Source organism: Pundamilia nyererei, unplaced genomic scaffold (assembly GCF_000239375.1).
Source record: "Pundamilia nyererei isolate P.nyererei 1_Seehausen unplaced genomic scaffold, PunNye1.0 scaffold00011, whole genome shotgun sequence".
Taxonomy (NCBI): Eukaryota; Metazoa; Chordata; class Actinopteri; order Cichliformes; family Cichlidae; genus Pundamilia; species Pundamilia nyererei.
This window is the reverse complement of record NW_005187412.1, coordinates 565,009-584,913: the sequence shown is the minus strand read 5'-3', so window position 1 is coordinate 584,913 and position 19,905 is coordinate 565,009. Positions and strand designations below refer to the sequence as shown.

At 40.8% G+C, this 19,905-nt stretch overlaps 1 protein-coding gene across 1 annotated transcript in view; it reads right to left on the bottom strand.

Moving 5' to 3' along the window:
* The window catches only part of ly75 (lymphocyte antigen 75), a 32,773-nt gene that overhangs the window by 9,021 nt on the left and 3,847 nt on the right, over positions 1–19,905 (bottom strand). Inside the window, exons 3-32 of the mRNA XM_005724141.1 lie at positions 18,978–19,151; positions 18,323–18,484; positions 17,211–17,330; positions 16,500–16,640; positions 15,112–15,300; positions 14,677–14,837; positions 14,435–14,542; positions 13,928–14,016; positions 13,655–13,824; positions 12,019–12,218; positions 11,612–11,754; positions 9,730–9,808; positions 9,573–9,644; positions 9,186–9,309; positions 8,931–8,966; positions 8,321–8,490; positions 7,012–7,079; positions 6,847–6,923; positions 6,357–6,490; positions 5,897–6,005; positions 5,574–5,734; positions 4,299–4,428; positions 3,664–3,884; positions 3,419–3,581; positions 2,678–2,842; positions 2,474–2,596; positions 1,560–1,745; positions 1,230–1,453; positions 893–1,085; positions 487–648 (exon numbers count right to left, since the gene is read on the bottom strand). Of these exons, the coding sequence (XP_005724198.1) occupies positions 487–648; positions 893–1,085; positions 1,230–1,453; positions 1,560–1,745; positions 2,474–2,596; positions 2,678–2,842; positions 3,419–3,581; positions 3,664–3,884; positions 4,299–4,428; positions 5,574–5,734; positions 5,897–6,005; positions 6,357–6,490; positions 6,847–6,923; positions 7,012–7,079; positions 8,321–8,490; positions 8,931–8,966; positions 9,186–9,309; positions 9,573–9,644; positions 9,730–9,808; positions 11,612–11,754; positions 12,019–12,218; positions 13,655–13,824; positions 13,928–14,016; positions 14,435–14,542; positions 14,677–14,837; positions 15,112–15,300; positions 16,500–16,640; positions 17,211–17,330; positions 18,323–18,484; positions 18,978–19,151 (4,254 nt within the window). The remainder of the gene's footprint in view (positions 1–486; positions 649–892; positions 1,086–1,229; positions 1,454–1,559; positions 1,746–2,473; positions 2,597–2,677; positions 2,843–3,418; positions 3,582–3,663; positions 3,885–4,298; positions 4,429–5,573; positions 5,735–5,896; positions 6,006–6,356; positions 6,491–6,846; positions 6,924–7,011; positions 7,080–8,320; positions 8,491–8,930; positions 8,967–9,185; positions 9,310–9,572; positions 9,645–9,729; positions 9,809–11,611; positions 11,755–12,018; positions 12,219–13,654; positions 13,825–13,927; positions 14,017–14,434; positions 14,543–14,676; positions 14,838–15,111; positions 15,301–16,499; positions 16,641–17,210; positions 17,331–18,322; positions 18,485–18,977; positions 19,152–19,905) is intronic.

Here is a 19,905-nt window from a genome sequence, read left to right as displayed (position 1 = left end):
ATGGGCCAAAATACCAGCTACTGTGTGTGCAAACCTGGTAAAGACCTATAGTAAACGTTTGACCTCTGTTATTGCCAACAAAGGTTATGTTACAAAGTACTGAGTTGTATTTTTGTTATTGACCAAATACTTATTTTCCACCCTGATTTTGTACGATTAACTGTGACTAATGTCTGGAACCTATTTTAATCTGTCATTGACGCCATGGGGGGGCGTGTACCCCACTGCTTTATAAGTGTCCACAACATGTATTTTGGTCAGAAGACATATGTTGATGTTTTCTCCGAGCTGTTAATAAACTCGACGTTTGATTGCACTTTTTCTGGGGCCTCTGTGGTTTGTGACACTGCTCTACAATGATCGATTTCGCGACATCATCTACAGTTCCCCCCCAAAATCCTCAATGTCTAAAGCTTCTTTTCCACTAATACCTTCTCAGCTCAGCTCGACTTTTTGGGTTTCTTTACACAGAAAACAACAACTCACCCATCTCCCGGCAGAGAGCCTTGGCCTGTTCCATGCTGTAGAGTCTGTAGTTGTAGAAGCTCATGTCAAAGGCGTAACAGTGATCCTCGTGCTGAACCCACTTGGACTTACCATCGACCTGAGGGCAATGATTAGTTTCTGGGCCATCTTGTAGTTTGGCTCCTGATTACAAAAACGGAGAATAGAAGATAGACAATGGTTAATGACTAACCAAACCAAATCACTAACTAAATCACAGATAGATATCCTGCTTTTACAATGTACAGTTTCACCCAAAGCCAAAAAAGATTCAAAGCTGAGTGTTTTCACTACTGTAAACCATTCAGTACTGTTGGATTATAGACAAGCTCTGTTTCATACTTAACCAAAGAAGTACCATTTTTTTCTATGAAAGTTAGTGTCTCACTTTGGCTAGAAGAGGTAATATTGGTGGTGTAACAGATGGTGCCATCGATCATAGCATTGCAGCTGGTCCTTTTCCAGTCTCCAGCAGGGTTTATATAAACACAGTTGGTTTTCGGTGTGTCTTGGGAGTCAGAGATGGTGGGATGGTAGTCAAATTTTGTTCCATCAGACCATTCATAGGCTGAGCCACTGACCTGCACACAGAAACAAAGCATTGTGGATGTCAGGATGTTATTAAGAGGTAAAAACAAAGGGGTGAAGTGCAAACGAGATGAGTTTGGATCTACTATGATGAAATGAATATTTTTGCTCAGTTTCTGGCTGCCAAAAGTTCTTACAGCATAGTTTGACAGGCCAATCCAGAGTGGGAAGCCATCCATCTTGGAAATGAGCCTCAGGTGTGCGTTGTGCTCCACGTCATGGATGCTTGCCAGGTGGCCTCCAAGCTTATCACATTCGACTAGAGCCTGAGACCAATTCAACTTTTGGGTAACAACCCTATATGTTAAGTTACCGTACTGCTGAAAATCCTTGGCTGACTGGTTGTATTCTTTCTTGGGTTCTTAGGGGAGAAGGATTAAACACATAAAGTGTTATTTTTAGCATGGATTTTTAGTCATGAGAACAGAAACAGGGAAATACTATTAAAATGTAGATGTTTACTATACCATAATCCAGCTTGCAGCTCACAATTGTCCTCTGCTTGAACACGGGGTGTAGCTCTTTCTTTGTGACGAGAATCCATGTGCCATCAGTCGTGAGGCCAGCTAAGAATGGGTTTTCTAAATTAGGTCGGCCTTTCGCCCAGTTGGAATATTGCACATTTGTGCCATCATACCACCTTGTCTGGTTATCTATGGCAAAAGATACACAAGCACAATAGGACCTATTGTCAGTGTCTGTATAGTATGTAAAACACGGGGCAAGGTAACATTAGCCTGCTGCTATCACAGGATCGGATTTTTACAATTGTTACTGATTGGTGAAGAATGGTGATGTAACTGCAAAATGACCTAGGGACTCAGTAACCTTGCCGTTATATTGGAATTTAACCACAATACAACCGCTGATTCTGGTGCCCTATTGTAAAGAGTCACATTGTAAATAAATCACTCTCACTGGGGCGGACCGACTCGGATTGATTGCAACATGTTGCTAATCTATTTGTGTGTATAAATTAGATGGCAGTTATTAAAAACCTTCACCAATCTGTCTGAGAAAGAATCCAGTCGGACCAAGTTGGGCCACGATTATTTGGACACATTGCTTCTTCCTGGGCGACCTGCATAATCAACTTGCGATCAAAAATGATCTCTCAGAGAGAGTGTGGCAAGCTCAATGTGTGGGCTCATTGCTGCATCTGCTTGTAATCAGTCACCAAATGCAAAAAAAATTTCAATCCAATGATTGGGCCACCTCCAATTTTTTCTAGTCACAAAGATGTTCCTGTTTTTTTTCTTTGCCCTGGTGTGACTGAATCATTTGTCTTAGAGGAGAAATAAAAAAGGGTCAATTCCCAAGAGCTTAGGTAACAAGACAACTGAAAATAAAACATCTACTAAACACAGGTACTCATACCCACCATTGTTATCCTTGAACAGTCCCAGCCATACAAACTGGACCAATGACTCAAAGGGCAGCAGCTGGCTCTTTATAAACTCGTTCTCTTGTGCATTTCGGATAGTCAGGATGTCTGCATCTGCATCTGAAACATATATACACACCATCATTAGTAACTTTAGCCATGCTGAAGAACGCCGTGTGACTAATATTATCAAATTCTTACGAAGTTTTTTGCAGGTATTCTCAATACGTCCTCGGTTATACGACTCCCATCTGGAGCCAACCAGCTGAAATGAGTAGCAGTTATTCTTCCAGGGGATCCAGTTTGGACCATTTTTTTTATGGGGGCACTTCACTAAAACATCCTTATGTGTGGGGATTTTGTGCTCTGTAAAAAACCAAAGACAAAAAACAAATGGCGTAACGATGCCTTACAAGAAAAATAGATAAAAGCTTTGATACCACGAGATTAAAAAGCAAAGGATGATAAAGGATAATTATCGTTTCTAGAGAAATTAGGAAGAAACTGCTTTGCAGCCAAAGAAATCAGGAACAAATTATTTTTATATTAATGTCTAGAAGCTACACTATATCGCTCAAGTGTTCGCTCATCTGCCTTCACATGCATATGAATTTGAGTGACATCCCATCCTTAATCCATAGTGTTTAATATACTGTCAGCCCACACTTTGCAGCTATAACAGCTTCAGGTCTTGTGGGCTTTCCAGAACATTTTATGGGAATTTGTGACCATTATTTCCTGAGTGCATTTGTGAGTTCAGATACTGATGTTGTACAACAAGGCCTGGCTCACAGTCTCCACTCTAATTCATCCCAAAGGTGTCCTGTCACATTTAAGTTGGGGTTCTGTGCATTTCAGTCAAGTTCTTCCACACCAAACTCGCTAATCTATGTTTTTTTGGACCTTGCACTGATGTGCAGCCATTACTATATCCTCACTTACTGCTTGGTTTGTGGCAGACAGCGCCTCCTAGACTGTCCAGACACTCAGTGGCTTTCCAGAAGCCATCGGTGTCCAGGTAAACGCATTGGCCACTAGTGACATCAGAAGACCAGCGACTGAACACAGTGTGACTTTGGTCAGTCCAGTGGTAGTGGTTCCCGTCCTGAGTGCAAAAGAGACGGGAAATCATTTTAAGGACTGTACAAGTGATGAGTTCAAACAGAAGTCCCTTTTGGTCCACTTACATCTTCGCTAAAGAGTCCAATCCACATGGGTGTTTTTGCACGGCTCACGTGCACGGTGAGGACGGATTGCATGTAGGTATCAGCCACGCTTGCCAGGTCCATGTCGTGTTTTTTGCATTCCTCTAAAGCCTCAAACCAGGTGAGATTTTTGACGAGCAGCAGCACGGTGTGGTTATTGACAACGAAAGGCTTCATGGGGACCTGTGGCTCCTCTAGCTTATCTGAAATGAGAAATAATACATGTCTTTTATCATCTCATGACAGGGCTGCAAGAGACCTGATTCTCTGTGCCTTTGTGACACAGAAATGTATCTGCTTTGCACTTTGTCTTTTAATGGAGAGATTGCTGTAGAGATACGAGAGGAAATTATAGGCGAGAGCGATGGGAAACGACTTGCAAGGAAGGTCCACGCTTTTTTTTTTTGGCTCCATGGATGTCTCAGTTAATAACATTAACCCCTACACTACTATTCTAAAAAGAGCCCTACTGCAGTTTTTGCTGCTCATTTATCAGGATTTATCACATCAGGTACATCAAAGTTCACGAGTTAAGCACTCATAAAATTAAATCTCAGGATAAACATGCATGTTTTGGATGAGATTTGGATAATAAAGTGACAGGAGTAGAGATTCACCTGCATAGTGTTGGCAAACAGCCACATTTAGCATCTTTGTGCAGCTGGTGTAGTCCCAGGTACCCAGCATGTCAGACTTGCCGTTATGGAGCATGAACGCGCACAAATCCAAACTCTCCAGATCCCATGGCTATCAAGAGACACAAAGCAAATAATTCATCTGAAGTTTGCATTTAAATAATTACCGTAATTGTCGGGCTATAAGCCGCTACTTTTTGCACAAGCTTTGAACCCTGCGGCTTTTAGTCAGGTGCGGCTTTTCTATGGATTGTCCAGGATTTTTGTGATATCGTAAGATGATTTGTTTTGTTTGTTCCGCTGTTGTACGGCACTACGTTGCCTGGTGGAAGGGCATGTGATCAGACACACAGTATTGGGGTTCAAGAGTGGTATGTTGGTCACATGTCCGTCCGCCAGGCAACGTAGTGCCGTACGAAGTAGTGCGAAAAACAAACTTCAAAGTAGCACTACGCGTTCAGCGGGAGGCGTGGATGACGAGCGGCGATAAACTTGCGAAAAGCAAGTTATGCCCAACTCCACCAGTGGATTCTGACAGCGTGGAAATGTGTGAAAACATCCACGATCACCGACGGATTTCGAAGGGCTGCACTGCTGCATGATGGAGAGGAGGACACCGCCACGGACAACGAGGATTTCTTTGGTTTTGAAAGTGACAACAAAGGAGAGAAGCTGAGAGTGGATGACGAAGCCATCCTGAGTCTGTTTGTATCCGACACTGGAGAAGAGGACTTTGGTGGTTTTAGTGCGCAGGAAGAAGAGAAAGATGGTGGTGAATGACTGACTTTTCTTCTTGCTAAAGCCGTGTCACTGCACCTGAGCCTAAAAGGTAAGCCGAATCTATTTTTCTGGTGTGCTGTAGGTTATTGTTATGTACCACATTTGTTACTCATTTGCAAATATGCAAATATGTACCCATAACTTGTTTTTCAAAATATTAATAAAAGTGGTGTGTCTCCAAACAGCCATCTCTTTCCTGACAATTCCCTTTGTGCATATTCTCTTACATATAAGTCAACATTGAAACACCTGCGGCTTTTAGTCAGGTGCGGCTAATGTATGTACAAAACAGGATTTTCCCCTGATTTTAGCTTGTCCGGCTAATATTCGGGCGCGCTTTGTAGTCCGGAAAATAAGGTAGTTGGAGATTTGGGTGTATTACGATAATGCACTCATGGTTCATAACTGTACAAATACATGCGTCTGTCAAATATGTGGCGCGCCTAAAAGAGATATCAGCTGAAGCAATTTACTTACATGAAAAGCCACGACCTTGTGCATGCCCAGAAGCAGAGGGTTAAAATTTATGTAGTTCACTGTAGAACTGTCAATCCATGAAGCTTCACTGTTCTGGATTTTCATACCAATCCATGTTTTGTCCATGTCTTTTGTGTCCATCAGGAGGGTGTTGATGAAATCTGAAACACACATTTGTTACACATATGAATTGTATAATATTTTGCACCAAGGAGTTTCACATTTACACTCTTGGGGACTTCTGTCACGCTTTTCATAAACTACAAAACTCTGTCAAACAAATATATTTAAGCTCGTCATGAGAAGCATGTTAACGTTCTCACCTTGCTCAATCTGATCGGAGATGGTGACCAAGGTTCCCTTTACTGTCTGGCATTCCTCGTTGGCATCCTTGAAGTTAAAAGGTTTTGAATTCTTCATCAGCGTGTAGCACTGCAAAAAGACACCAGCATCATAATCACTACAGCAGAAAATGCCATTAGTGCAACTCAGGCACTGGGTTACTAATCTATGAATAAAATACGCGACTGATGGCAAAAAAGCCACATTATCAGAAATAATTTTACAACCAATGTTCTATCACTCAAGCATTAAACGAAGCATTAACATTAAAACATATAATTAAAATCCTGTCTATGAAACTGCAGTAGTAAATTTGGTTTGACTTTCTTCTATGGGGATTTTTTCCTAAAATATAAACTATCATTGCTTCCTGATTTTTAATCACTTAGGACTTGTAAAAAATGACAAGAATGTAATATGTATGTAATAAATGTGTCAGACTTTATTTCTGAAGGGGATAGATTCCTTCCCACAGGGCAGTCCTCCAGGCTGAGGCTCCAGGGGGTTTTTCTCCACTAATGTCGTGTTCACTCTTTCACACACAAACGGTAACCTCCGTGAGCACTGATCAGAGTCTGCAAGTTTAAATAGGACAGTAAATGTGTGTATAAGTGTTAGAAGTAGTGACTGTAAGGGTACCATACAGCTCTGTGTAAGGAGAGAATAAGCAAGAAGTCACTCGTGCACTATGTAATTTGGCTGAAACGTGTTTTCACTGTTTTTAATTGGGAAAAAAAAAAGTCAATGATTTCATTGCACTAAAAGCAATGTGATTTTTTTTTTAACACAATAGTTATTTAACTTTTAGCAGGTAAATATTTGATATGACTGCTCTTTGCTCCTCAGCACAATATGAGCGTAGAGGTTCCCACAACAAATTTAAAACCTTAATCATTCTCAGCCTTACACAAACTCTCTGGTGTTTACTCACCGGGAAAGACACTTTCAGGAGTGATGTAGGTGCAGTTACCCAGGGGAAATAAATGGTTATGGAAAATAGAGTTGTACCTAAACCAAACAGAATTTCAATGAAGCTCAGTATCACATTTTACCACATCTATACAAGTTCAAAAAGGTGTGTGTGAGACTGGCTTACGTCATAGGGAATATGCGTCCAGGCTGGCTCATATCAATCCACCAGCTTTGCTTGTTGGAATCCGATATCTGTTTAAAACATGCAGGTTTAAGTGTCACACAATTGAAATTGGTGGTATCAACGTCTGAGGTGACTTATATTCCATACTGTGTTTAGTAAGTATGTATCTAAGAAGTATGATGTTGACACATATCTTTTATTAGAAGCAAGTATCACAGTTATTACAGGTTAATAGGACTTATGCCCCCTTTTTCTCTAAATAAATAAAAAAAGTGTTGAGACTTCTGTTTAATTGTGAGTAGCTAACTGTATATTGTGCTCCATAAATGAGTCATTTTCTTTTTTGCCGTTTTAGTGCTGGAAGATTTGTCATTCATATTGTTATCCATTTACAGCTTTTCACAACCTGAATATAGTGGGAAGAATTCCTCTTGTGATCAGACTTCTTCATTGTTAGCTGCCCATTTATTATTAGTTAGATTTTATAAATGATGATTATGAAAAATCTTAACAAAGCAAGAAACAAAAACAGAGGTGATCCTTCTTTAGTTCTCTGCATAGACAATTTATGTGCAGTTGAAGCCTACTCAAGCTTGACTGGATGAAATAACTAGAATCAGGAAACTTCCAGCACTAATTTTTTCCCTGCCTGACAAAACTTGCTGGTTCATTCCGATATCTGCTTAAAATGAAGAAGAACTAAGTACAACCTTACTGCCTCTATAGCATTTAAGAGTGTAAGTAGCAGCCAGGTGCTGGCAGAACATGGAAATACAGTTTAAGACTGCAAAGCTGCATCTGAACAAACCACAAGACATCTGGGGGAAATGACCTTTGGAGAGAAGAGCCAGAATTCACATCTGGTGAAAAACAACCACAGCACCATAAACACACCAACTGTCAAGCACGGTGGTGGAGGGCTGAATTACTTGGGCCCCTTTCTGTCAGTGAGTTGACCATGAACTCTTCTGTATACCAAAGTATTCTAGAGTTAAATGTGACACCGCGTCTCTAACAGCCTTGTTCAGTTGGCCCAAAATGGGTCAAACAATTGGACAATGCTTCAAAGCAGAGCAGCAAATCCACAACAGAAAAGAATCAAAGTGTTGCAACGGCCCAGTCAAAGTCAGGACCTCATCCTCAACATCAATGTTAATGCGGGACCTCAAGGAACAGCAAAAAGAAATGAGAATGCTGCTCTTGTTAGGCTTGTCTCAAATAAACAGTCCAATATTTCAAAATAAAATCAAAACTTCAATCAAACGTTTCTGATGATGTTCTTTGCCACTTGTAATAGTGTGCCACTTACTGTATATATTGCAGTTTGGATTTTAATAGCAGCATCGGTGCTAGTTGGAGCCGCCAGTATGCCGTTCTCTGAATCGCAAAAGAGCCTCGCCTCCTGGAAACTGAGCGGTGGCTTATTAACAAACCAAAACTCTGCTCCATCCACAAAGATGGACGAGTCATGATGCCCATCTGAAAAACAACACAAACAACTCTAAAAGTTGAATAAAAAAAAAAAAAAAAAAAAAGTCAGCCTAATGATAAATGGCCTGCATTTGTATAGCGCTTTACTCAGTCCCTAAGGACCCCAAAGCGCTTTACACTACATTCAGTCATTCACCCATTCACACACACATTCACACACTGGTGACGGCAAGCCACGTTGTAGCCACAGCTGCCCTGGGGCGCACTGACAGAGGCGAGGCTGCCGGACACTGGCGCCACCGGGCCCTCTGACCACCACCAGTAGGCAACGGGTGAAGTGTCTTGCCCAAGGATATTTGGGATGCAGCCAGGAGGTAGCCTGGGATCGAACCACCGACCTTCTGGTTTGTGGCTGACCTGCTCTGCCACCTGAGCTACAGCCAATGATAGACGCAATCACACTGAACAGATGATGATGAGGGCATTACCGGGATTGTACCACTCTGGCGTTTTCGGTGTCACTCCTGTTGAGACATCAAACAAAGAATTCAAGTAGATTTAGTCCATCAGGTTTTTAAATTATACGGAGACATCACTGCTGTACAAATGACTCTTTCACTTTGTGGACCTTCAAATTCCTGTTAATTAGCTTAATGAGTGTTTTGAGCTCTTCCCAAACCAGTACCAGCCTTTATTTGGTGCACACACAGACTATACGTCATTGGTCACAGATATAAGCTCACCTCGGGGTATTTGGCAGACCCATTCCAGCTGCGCGTCACAATGAAAGGGTCTGGGGTAGAAAGGTATGGGAGGCAAGTCGTGCAGCAGATAGTAAAACACGTGTTTCAAGCTGTTCGTCATTGTCTGAGGACACAGATGGGTTTTGCACAAACATCACCAATAATGAACAAAAATCGGCAACACAATTCTGACATCACAGATCATGTTCACAGTCTGTTTGAGAAGAATAAAAACATGCAGGAGCTGTTTGTGTCTGACAACATGAAACAACTTTTAATGCTGAGCTTTTGGAAGAGAAAGAATAGAGACTACAGATTCTAAAAAGCACACAACTGTGTAAGCCAAATGTTTCCATCTTTATTAAAAGTCTCAGTTTAGCGACCCACCTTGAATGCAGTGCAGTCCCGATCGTACGCATCGTCCTCGTAGAAATTTCTGTATGAAATATCTAGAGATACCTATTAAAGACACAAACATGATATGAAGCACCCCGCCAGATTTTACAAAAATTGGTATACGTGTGTTTAGAGCTGGGATGCTCACGGGCCGGCCGTCACTCCACTGCCACGAGCGATCTGCGGGGTTTCTCCTGTTCAGGCCGATCCAGAAGTACCGATTATTACTGCAAGAAGAGGAGGACACTGTGTTACTCAACCAGCCTTCTTTCAAGTAAGAAGATAATAATTAGAATTAAACATTAAGACAGTTTGATGTTTCACGTAAGCTTTTATTTCTCCCCCCTCGCTGACTCAACTGCAACGTGCGAAATGTGAGACCGGAGATGGTATGTGTTTATTTCAATGCTCGAGCCGAGTGCGCTCAATGTTTATGTGAGCAAAGAGACAAGTTTGAACTCTTAGGTATGCTCCCACGAAGACGAAGCAGCATGTTTACAAGTCGTCTCCTCGTTAAAGCGACTAGATGTGCCGGTCCGATAAAGAAAAGGCTGCCGGTACACACCCCACCACCTCCCGTACACACTCTTTTGTTTGAAGTGTGTATAAAGGTTAAAGCCATAACGAATATTGATTTGTTCATACAGGAAAGTTCCAAAGACTCCTGCCAACAATCACACTATCAGACATGAGTTTGACACATTGTACATGTTAGAAAAACAGAAAACTATAGAAGGACAGATTCTTCAGCATGACCAAGCCGTTAACAATATAACTGTTATAAATGCTACACCACTTTAGCATTAGTGTTTCTATTAATAGAACTTGAGCTACTACGGTTCAAGCCGTTTTCGTTGTTGTGTCCTTGGGGAAGACACTTCACCCGTTGCCTACTGGTGGTGGTCAGAGGGCCCGGTGGCGCCAGTGTCCGGCAGCCTCGCCTCTGTCAGTGCGCCCCAGGGTGGCTGTGGCTACAATGTAGCTTTCCATCACCAGTGTGTGAATGGGTGGATGACTGGTTGTGTAAAGGGGTCCTTACGGACTAGAAAAGCGCTATACAAATACAGGCCATTTACCATATGGTTAACTAGCCAGTTAATTCAAATTTATATAGCGCTAATATAGGCTCACACATTTTATAATGTAGGTAGGGTAAAGACCCTACAGTGTTTGGGCAAAACCCCAGCAATGTGAATGCTGAAGTCTCTGCCTTCCATTCTACCGTTAACTCAAGGAGCCGCAAGGGAGCCAGCAGTCTGAGAACTAAGTGCTCTATTGGGATAATCCAGTATTATGAGCTCTTTAGGAAAAGATGGGGCCTGATTATACAGATTTGCCTTTTTCCTGCAACTGGTCATACATTTTCTATGAATACAGAACAGAACTGCTTTTGAGAAGAGCCACGCTGACAGCTGTCTCTTTAATAATGACTTTACACTTGGAAATTTTCACTAACTAAGATGAGATTTACAGACAATCCGCTATTACTGGTGAGCCAGCTCTCACCGGGCTTTAGCCTGCTGGTTTCAGCAGCCAGTTTTATTTATAGAGCACCAATTCACAAAAACAGTCAGCTGAAATCCTACAAAAGATCCTACAATAACACAGAGAAAATGGCAAGAATTACCGGTAGATGACCCTCTATGAGCAAGCACTTGGTGACAATGGGAAGAAACAACTCCCTTTTAACAGGAAGAAACCTCTAGTAGAACATGATTCAGGGAGATTCATGTGAGAGCTGTCAATCAGCAATCTTAACAGACACAACCCCAGAGAAATCCAGGGTGAGGAATGATGCTCATTTTTCACAATTTTGAAACCTCATTTGCTCTTTTTTTTTTTAAATAATTCAATTTGGGCAATTTTTTTCCTTTAATGTGACAAAAACAAATACATTTCTTTCTGCTGGTATACAAACAATAGTTCAGACAGTATTGCGTGTTCCTGTGCTTGACTTGTGACTTGATGCATGACAGTAGTCCTTTGTTACTTATAACAGGAAACACAACTTGTGTTGATTGTGTGCCTACCTGATAGTCTCTCTCATAATGAAGTGTAGGGCTCTCATTTCATCCAAGTTTGTGAAACTGGGAAGATTGGCTCCTAGAGCCTGACAGAACCTCATGGCCTCCTCCCAGGAGCGCTTCCTGCTCAACCTTTCTTCATGAAACACCTGACAAGGTGAAAGAAGAATTTAAGACAGCTTAGATGGTGTAGATTGTGAAAAAACTCAGTTTAGCTATAACCAAACTACATATTACTTCCTTTCAGGAGAAATGATCTTGAAGCCTTGTAAAAAGACTTCAAAATGTAAAATCAGTGCAGTGCTTTTGCCACTCCTACTTACAACCATTTTCACTTTAGCTAAAAACCAAAACCAAAACAAAAGAGCCATCTCTTATTGGTGCTGTTTAAAGAGACACACACATACACACACCTTGTAGCAGTATTTCATGTTTGGCCTGGACACCCAGCCATTAGGACACGATGCATTAAGGTTTGGTTCTGGTTCTGGGGCAGGAGGTGTAATGAGGTCTTTTCTACAGATGGTGCCGGCCCTGAAGATACTGCAGTTCTTCACCTCCCACTTACCCAAAGGCTTTGCAGTGGAAATTGCAACACACCCTCCTTGCCGATCTATAAAGAAAATGAAGCAAAATGGAATTCAATCTTTAAAAGTGACATTTATTACGTAGATTGTGTCTGTTACGATAACCAGTTCATTGATGTTATGACATATTGTGGTGGAGCAGTCGATTAAGTTACTTGGGTCTTCATTTGTTAAACATCTATTATAACATATACGATTATATATAACATATATTCTCACACAAACATATAAGATACTGATAGAAGTAAAAGAAAGTTCAGCTCTACATCTTTTGGTGTAACCAATACCACCCAATAGGGATTTATATCATTTATCTTTACAGTCACCAAAATCAAGCCAGAAGCCACAAGAGCCCTGGAACAATCTGCTGTGTACAGACAAGTCCAAAGTAAAGATATCTGTCTATGATCCAAAGCACCATGTTTGGTGAAAACCAAACATAGCACATCAACAGAATGCCAACTGTGGCAAGCACGGTGGTGGAGGGGTCATGACTTGGGCTTGTTTTGCAGTCACAGGACCTGAGTAGCTAGCAATCATTGAGTCAATCGTGAACGCCTCTGCATATCAAAGTATCTAGAGTCAAATATGAGGACATCTGTCCAACAGCTAAAGCTTGTCCCAAAATAATATAATGCAGCAGGACAACAATCCAAAGCACAGAGGCAAATCTGCAACGAAATGACTGAAAAAGAAATGACTCAAGATGTTGCAATGCCCTGGTAAAATCCACACCTCAACCTGATTGAAATGCTGGGTGGGACCTTCAGACTGCTGTGTATAAACAAATGCCTGAAGCGACGCTGTCAAGAAGAATGGGCCAAAATTCCTCCTCACCAACATGGCAGACTGGTAAAGTCAAATAATAATTACTTCAAAGTGACTGCTGCTAAAAGTGGTTTGATTTTTACACCACTTCTGCATCTTGGCTTTGTTTTTGCTAAATAAATAATGGAAAAATGTAAACATCTTGGCTTGTATTTACCTCTTTTTTACCTCTTTTTAAGGAATGCTAAGAACTAGATCATTTTTTATTATGTTGACTGCATGTTAGCGAGTATTCTGAGGTGCACAGACATTTCTCTGAATAGCGTATACGGAACATATAAAAAGGGGGATGGCCATATTTACACTAGGTATGGATTTTGATTATAAAGGCCAGATTCATCAAACTTTAGGCTCACACGTCATAGCCTTCTCATTTCATGGCAGGCTCTTTGTTAATGACCAAGCTATAGGGGTGTAATATATGAGTGTGTCTGGTAAATTTCACATTTCTAAAAACCTAAATGGTCGAGAAAAAAATTTAAAAAAATAAAAATAAATCAGTAAATCTGAGCCTCCACAGTATAAAGAAACTACTATTAGAGGTTCACAATTAAATACAATGTGTTGTAACACTATAGTCTGCTATAACATTTTATATACAGATACTTTAGCCATTAGCCCCAAGTCGTTGTACCTGGTTCAAACACGCCCCAGTTGGTGTATGTTGCCACATCCGTCGACCCCTCTGCCCTCACCCACTTGTACTCTCTGGTGCTGTTGATGTCCTGCAACCCTATCCAAAAATACTGAGTTTCCTTGCCTGCCGTCTCTTGCAGCAGACTATTAATAAAGGCCTGCTCAAACCTGGAAAGAACAGTCAAATGTGAGTGAGTTTCTTTAACTGCAAAACCACAGAAATGTAATATAGGTCATCTTTTGGACTGATAACAAAAACGCTTTTGATTACCTGTTTCTTATGGTGACGTAGCAACGGTCCTTGAAGGACACTTGCGTCATGTTCACTTTATAACAGGAGTTTCCATGTCTCTTCCAACCCTGGTCAGTTAAAAACAGTCATATTTTGCAAGCTAGAACTACGTCTCTTTCACGATTCAAGTTATGACATGCATGCTGTTTTTTGCAACAGGTTTTCTTGTCAACAGTCGCATGAGTGTTTTTTCCCCCCACCATCAAGGATTACAGTTTTGTTTTCAGTTTACAAATCTATTTGCTTCTATCCGCAACAGCTGCCAATAGAGCTCGACATCTGCTTCTCAACTCCTTTATGACTCCATAGTGCCATAAAAATCATCTGACCCTTACAGTAAGCTCTCGTTATAACACCACCAAACATATGCATGGGTTCTACATCCTTCTAACATATGAAATTTAATTGCTGGTGTGGAGGCGTAGAAGTATCTCACCACACATTTAGTAGGAAATGTAAAATACTGCTGTTTGCGAGAATACTCACATCTTTCGAGCTACATCCGACCTGTGCTGCTGATTCATTGACCTCTCCTTTCCTCTGGCACATGAAGGCCAGCATCTGTGTGCAATCCTCAATCCGCCAACTATGAAACTGTGGAAAAACAGACAGCGTGCGTTTCTGTAAGACCTCAAACAGGACAAATGTAATGCTCTTGGCAGTACATACACAAATGTGCACACAAGGCTTGAGTACAGTGGATGTGTGTTACATCAACACACACAGACCTCTCCAGTGTAGGAGACACAGCTGGTATCCGAAGTGGGCTGGACCGGTTGTGATGGAGCCCAGTAAGTGAAGGTGATGGGTGCTCCGTCCGTCCAGTTGAAAACGGTGGAGTTCGTGCCAACACCAACCAGACCGATCCACACATCTAAAGTCTTGCCATCTGATGAGCAGTAACACACACAAACATTTTCAATTTCAGGCTTTGTTTAAATTTGACTCGAACAGTGAAAGCATAGGCCTGGAAATCATTCTCATCAAAAATAAGGCAGTAGGGTGTAAATCACGATACTTCAGTACTAACTGTATGGCTCTATTATAAAATAAAAAAATACATGTTGCACATAAATAGAGAAAATGAGAACATGTTAGGAAGACTCATTAATATATTAATTATACAATTATTTATAACACAAGAGAAACTTGGACAGTTTTACCTCCGTGGAAATTAGTGCTGATCATCTCTTTGCTGTCAATAGTGTGGAAACTGGCTAACACTCCATTCTCAGCTTTACACTGTTCCTGGGCAGCGCTGAAGTTCTTTGGCTGCTCCATCAACTTGTAACAAAGTCCGTTCCACGGCACCCAGTCATCCTTACACAACGTTTCTTTATAGACAAAAGAATCTGTAGAGAGAAGTCAAGTCACACAGAGGCCTTGAGGGGATTTGGGCGTTTTAGATCAAGGCTATTTAACTTAGAGGGCTTCATATTTTGTACAACATCCACAGTGCTAGATTATCCTTAAACCATTAATTTGAAAGAAAAAAAGGAAAATATTTTGTGAGAAAAAAGTGACAGAAGAGGCTCAACCTTATTATATTATTGTATTATGTTAAGGAAGAATGTGTATTCCCCAATCTGTTGGTGAATGGATGCTTGAGGTTGCTGCCAGCTGCTTAGTGAAATGCACTAAAAATGTTATGATTGCTTTGGTTGCTAGCAGATTACCGTGTTCAGTCATTATTTGCATAAAAGACACCAACGTGTCTGCAAACACTCGCTGACTACTGGCTGGGCAGATGGTCATAAAGCTTCTGGGCTGAAAATGTTTACGAAGAGGGTGCTGCACCAACAACAGATCGTGATTGCCTTAGTTGCCAACAGTTGGAAGATGCCAAGTTGTCTTCAGATGCTTGCCATTAACTCTACAACACTTCCCCACTGCAACCAGCACATTTCAAAAGGTTCAGCTTTGACTTTGAAGACAAATGTTGTCCATTTCCAGTTTGCATTATACTTTTCGATGTCTGAGAAGTATTTAAAAGACTGTTTGCAGTCTGATAAGACTTCCAGACAAACGATCAGCAACCGTGGCAACCTGCTAGCAGTCAAAGCAATCACGAAAAGATCTTTGGTGCAGCGCTGTATACCTGCTGCAACCCCTGGTCAGTTGGGAAATATACATCTTTCTTTTGTATGTGGTAGTTGCCAGATAGTTGCCCTCTGTTATTGAGACCTTAGCAAGCTGACAAACTAAACTAAGAATACTTGTTAGCATTGTTATTGTAAACCTATTAGCAGGCTAACATTAGAATTCATCTCAAAAGCATTACTGCGTATCAGCACAGCTTAGCAGGGCCATTAGGATTAGCACATTATTTTTACATTCATTTGACAGAACGGTGAAGATTTAGACAGGAAAGCGATGAAAGAAAGCGGGGGAAGAAACGCAACAAAGAGCCCCAAACCAAACCCAGACTGCCGCAACAAGCCCTGCGGTATATGTGGTGAACCAAATCGGCGCTCAAATCTTTTTCTTTCTTTTTTTTTTGTAAGTATGACTCAATAGAAGTGTAACTGCTGAGCGTCAGCAGCCAGCTCACCTGTTGTTGTTGTCTCACTGGCATTGACTCTCTTCTTGCAGACGTATGGCAGTCGCCTGTTACACGCCATCGTTTCATAGTTGTTCTTGGAGTTCAGGACTCCACAGTCTGACAGAATGATGATGGAGGTGGAGGGCATTCCTGTTAAATATATAACCACACAAATATCAATAAAAATAAACAGTCACTGCGAGAAGGACAAGAGATGTGGGTATCATTCAAAGTTTAGCATATCAACTGTGCTTTACATAGAAGTTCAGAGTTCTCTGATCCAGCACAATCTTGCTGATGAGAGCAAACTAAATGACTGCAATATACTTCATGCTACATTCATGCTTGCTCTCGTTAAGAAGAAATACATATTACAAAAGCTAGCAGGCATTACTCAGTACTGTAAATGGGTCATTCAACAACATTAGCAGTCCCAGTGTCACAGTGTGTGGCACAGTGGGTTTCTTCACAACACTAGTTTCATTGTTTCTCTGACCGACACCAACGCTCCCTTTCATAGACGAGCAGAAACACAGCGTTGATGCAAGATTTGGTGTGGTGAGAGGACCAGGTGTTTCTGGCAAGTGAAACTGTGTTATTCTGGTTTTGTGGAAACAAAGCCTACAAACGAGGCTGCAAAATGAGAACATGTGCAGCACAGTTCTCAGAGAGAATGAGTAGTAAGTAACAGGTGAAAAATACATTCATATTCACTGTTACCTTGTTCCCAGCGTAACATGGAGAGAGGAGAGCCATCTGACCACTGCCATCCTTGAGAAGTATCTAATTGGTGAAGGCCGATCCACATCCTCTCCGGCATTCTGCCAAGGCCGTCCAACACTGCACAATGCAACACCACAGCACACAGGACAAGTAAATGTAATGAAGGAAATTGTAAGTCTAATGCAGTTTCAATCATCAAGTTGGAACTTTGAGCCTCCACAGCTGTTTCATTTACTCTTTAGATGCAATCTCAATTCCAAAAAGATGGCCTGAAGATCATATGCATCCAGTTGCAGACTGATGATAATAAAGTAAGATTTTGTGAGATTTGCAAACCATTAAATTCAGTTTCTTTAATGTACATTTTACACAGTGCTCCAACTCTTGTGGAAATGGGGTTGTATAGGCGAACATTTTACAGTTCACCCTTTTGTAATCATCCACTGAAAATCCCAAAGAATGACGATTAAGAAGCAAAGGACATAAATAAAACAAATTGAGGAAATGAAAAATATGTGGCTTCTATGACAAATAAAAAAGTAAGAACAAAAATCCCAGGACTTATTTAGACTGAAAGTTTGCAGTCGTTCACAGATTCTTTTCCTTTCTGTACGTCTCTACTTGTCACACAAGGAACACTAAATAGGAGAAGCAGACTAATAAACTACTAAAAGACAAAGCGATAGAAGGAAGGAGAAAGAAACTTTAAATAAAGTCATTTAGAAATCACCACAGTACAGAAAATATTCACATTAAGACAGGATTGTTTTAGAAGGATTAGTTCTGACTGACTAAAGGTAGAAAAAGTGTGTTTGTGTGTTTTTTATTTCCAGGTTGTGTGACTAATAGTTCAAGACCTTGAGAAGCACAGGCCTGCTCATACAGTGACAATCTGAATCATTTTTCTCATTACTTATTTATACTTCTTTTAAAATCGAAATCTCGAGCATTACTCATGTCACCATTATTGCAATTTTTTGTTGTAAATGAGACATTTCTGTCACAAAGACAATCTGAATGTACTTATTTTTTTTAAACCTTTGTGTTTTTTTAATTGTATTATGGAAGTAGCCGCAGTAATAGAAGTACTAGTAGTAAGTCAGTCTTACAGATTGTAGAATTGAGCTCATCGGGCCCAGAGAAACTAAGCAGATCTGCTCCCTGACTGCGACACGAATCCAGAGCTTCGTGCCAGGTCACCGCACCGTTGGTGACAAACTCATAGCATGAATCGCCGTCTGGACCAGTAAAAAGAGTCTGGCAGCCCTCCTCTGCAAAGTCAAAGACACAACAACAGTATCAGTATCAACAGTTTGTGTTTCATGTAGCTTCGGATATTCAATATTAACAAATAAAAGTGGATTTAAGCTTGGACACATTTATGTGCAACGAGAATGTTTAAGTCATTAATATCATGAACGTGAACTGTTATATTAATATAACAATATACAAAAAGATTATTAGGGTAACTTTTTTAAATAGGGTAAATATTTTGATGTTGATATAAGAATATATTCTTTATATATAACATGAGTCTAAAGTTATACCGCTACATGTGCTGCAGACAGTGCTAACTATTAATGGAGCTGACCCCGCCCTGTTGGTTAAACTGTGCAACGACATCATTTGGAAATGACCACACCAAAAAAAAATTTTCTGCTTTAAATGCTCTCAAAAATAAATATGTTAGTGGCTTGGTGAATAAAGAAACAGTTAAAAAACATTAAACCATTAAAACTACAAGTAAATAAAAATACAACGTGCCAGGTTTCAGACAGCGTCCCATCTTCTTGTCTTGGTCATAGTCTGAGGAGGTGGCACACCAGGACATTCCAGGGAATTCTGCATCGGGGAGGCATCCATGATACCAGCTGTTATTGTACTTGAAGGGGAACTCACAGGGGCTGCCGGCAGAGTTCCCATCCATGGTATGGATGACTGCACCGAGAGAAGAAGTGAACAAAGTCAAAGATCTATTTCAAGCCCGTGGTAGTCGTTTCATTTCGACGACTCGTAAATCATCTCGCAGCAGTGACGGATGAGATGAAATTTGACGCCCTCCTGCAAACACCAAAGCACCTTCTTCGTACCATAATACACACAATCAAACGTGAGCTTCCAATATAGACAGCTCATCCTACTCCTTAGATCAATTCCTGTATACTGATAAATAAATGAATGTGAAGAAGGGGAGGTTAGGCTTGTTTATAAGCCAACGTCTCTCTTCCTTCCTGCACCCCCAACAAGTCTGTGCAGAAACTGAAATCAAAGACGATGCAAAAATTGTGCTTTGTTTATTGCTTCAGTGACAGAAAGTGACAGAAAAGAAACAAAGTCCCAGGAAAGGAGTTTTGATTCAGTTAAATGCTAAACGTAGCATGTAAGTGCATCTTCAGCTCAGTCTGCATCATCATTGTGATTGAATTTAATATTCATGCTCTCTGCACTCAAACTAATTTTCCTGTATTGCCACAAAAAGGATCTGAACACATAATAATGGGCCATTTGAAGAAGAACTTCTCTCTAAATGTTACTGCAGACATGAAAAATGACAATAAACAAGATGCTCTTCTGTTTCAAATACGTGGATCAGACGTGGCAGTCGATCAGGTCTGGTTGGTATTGCATCATGTACTTCTAGAGCACCTCCTCTTCTTGCATAAGCTTCAGTGTCCTTAATCAAGAGCTTAAA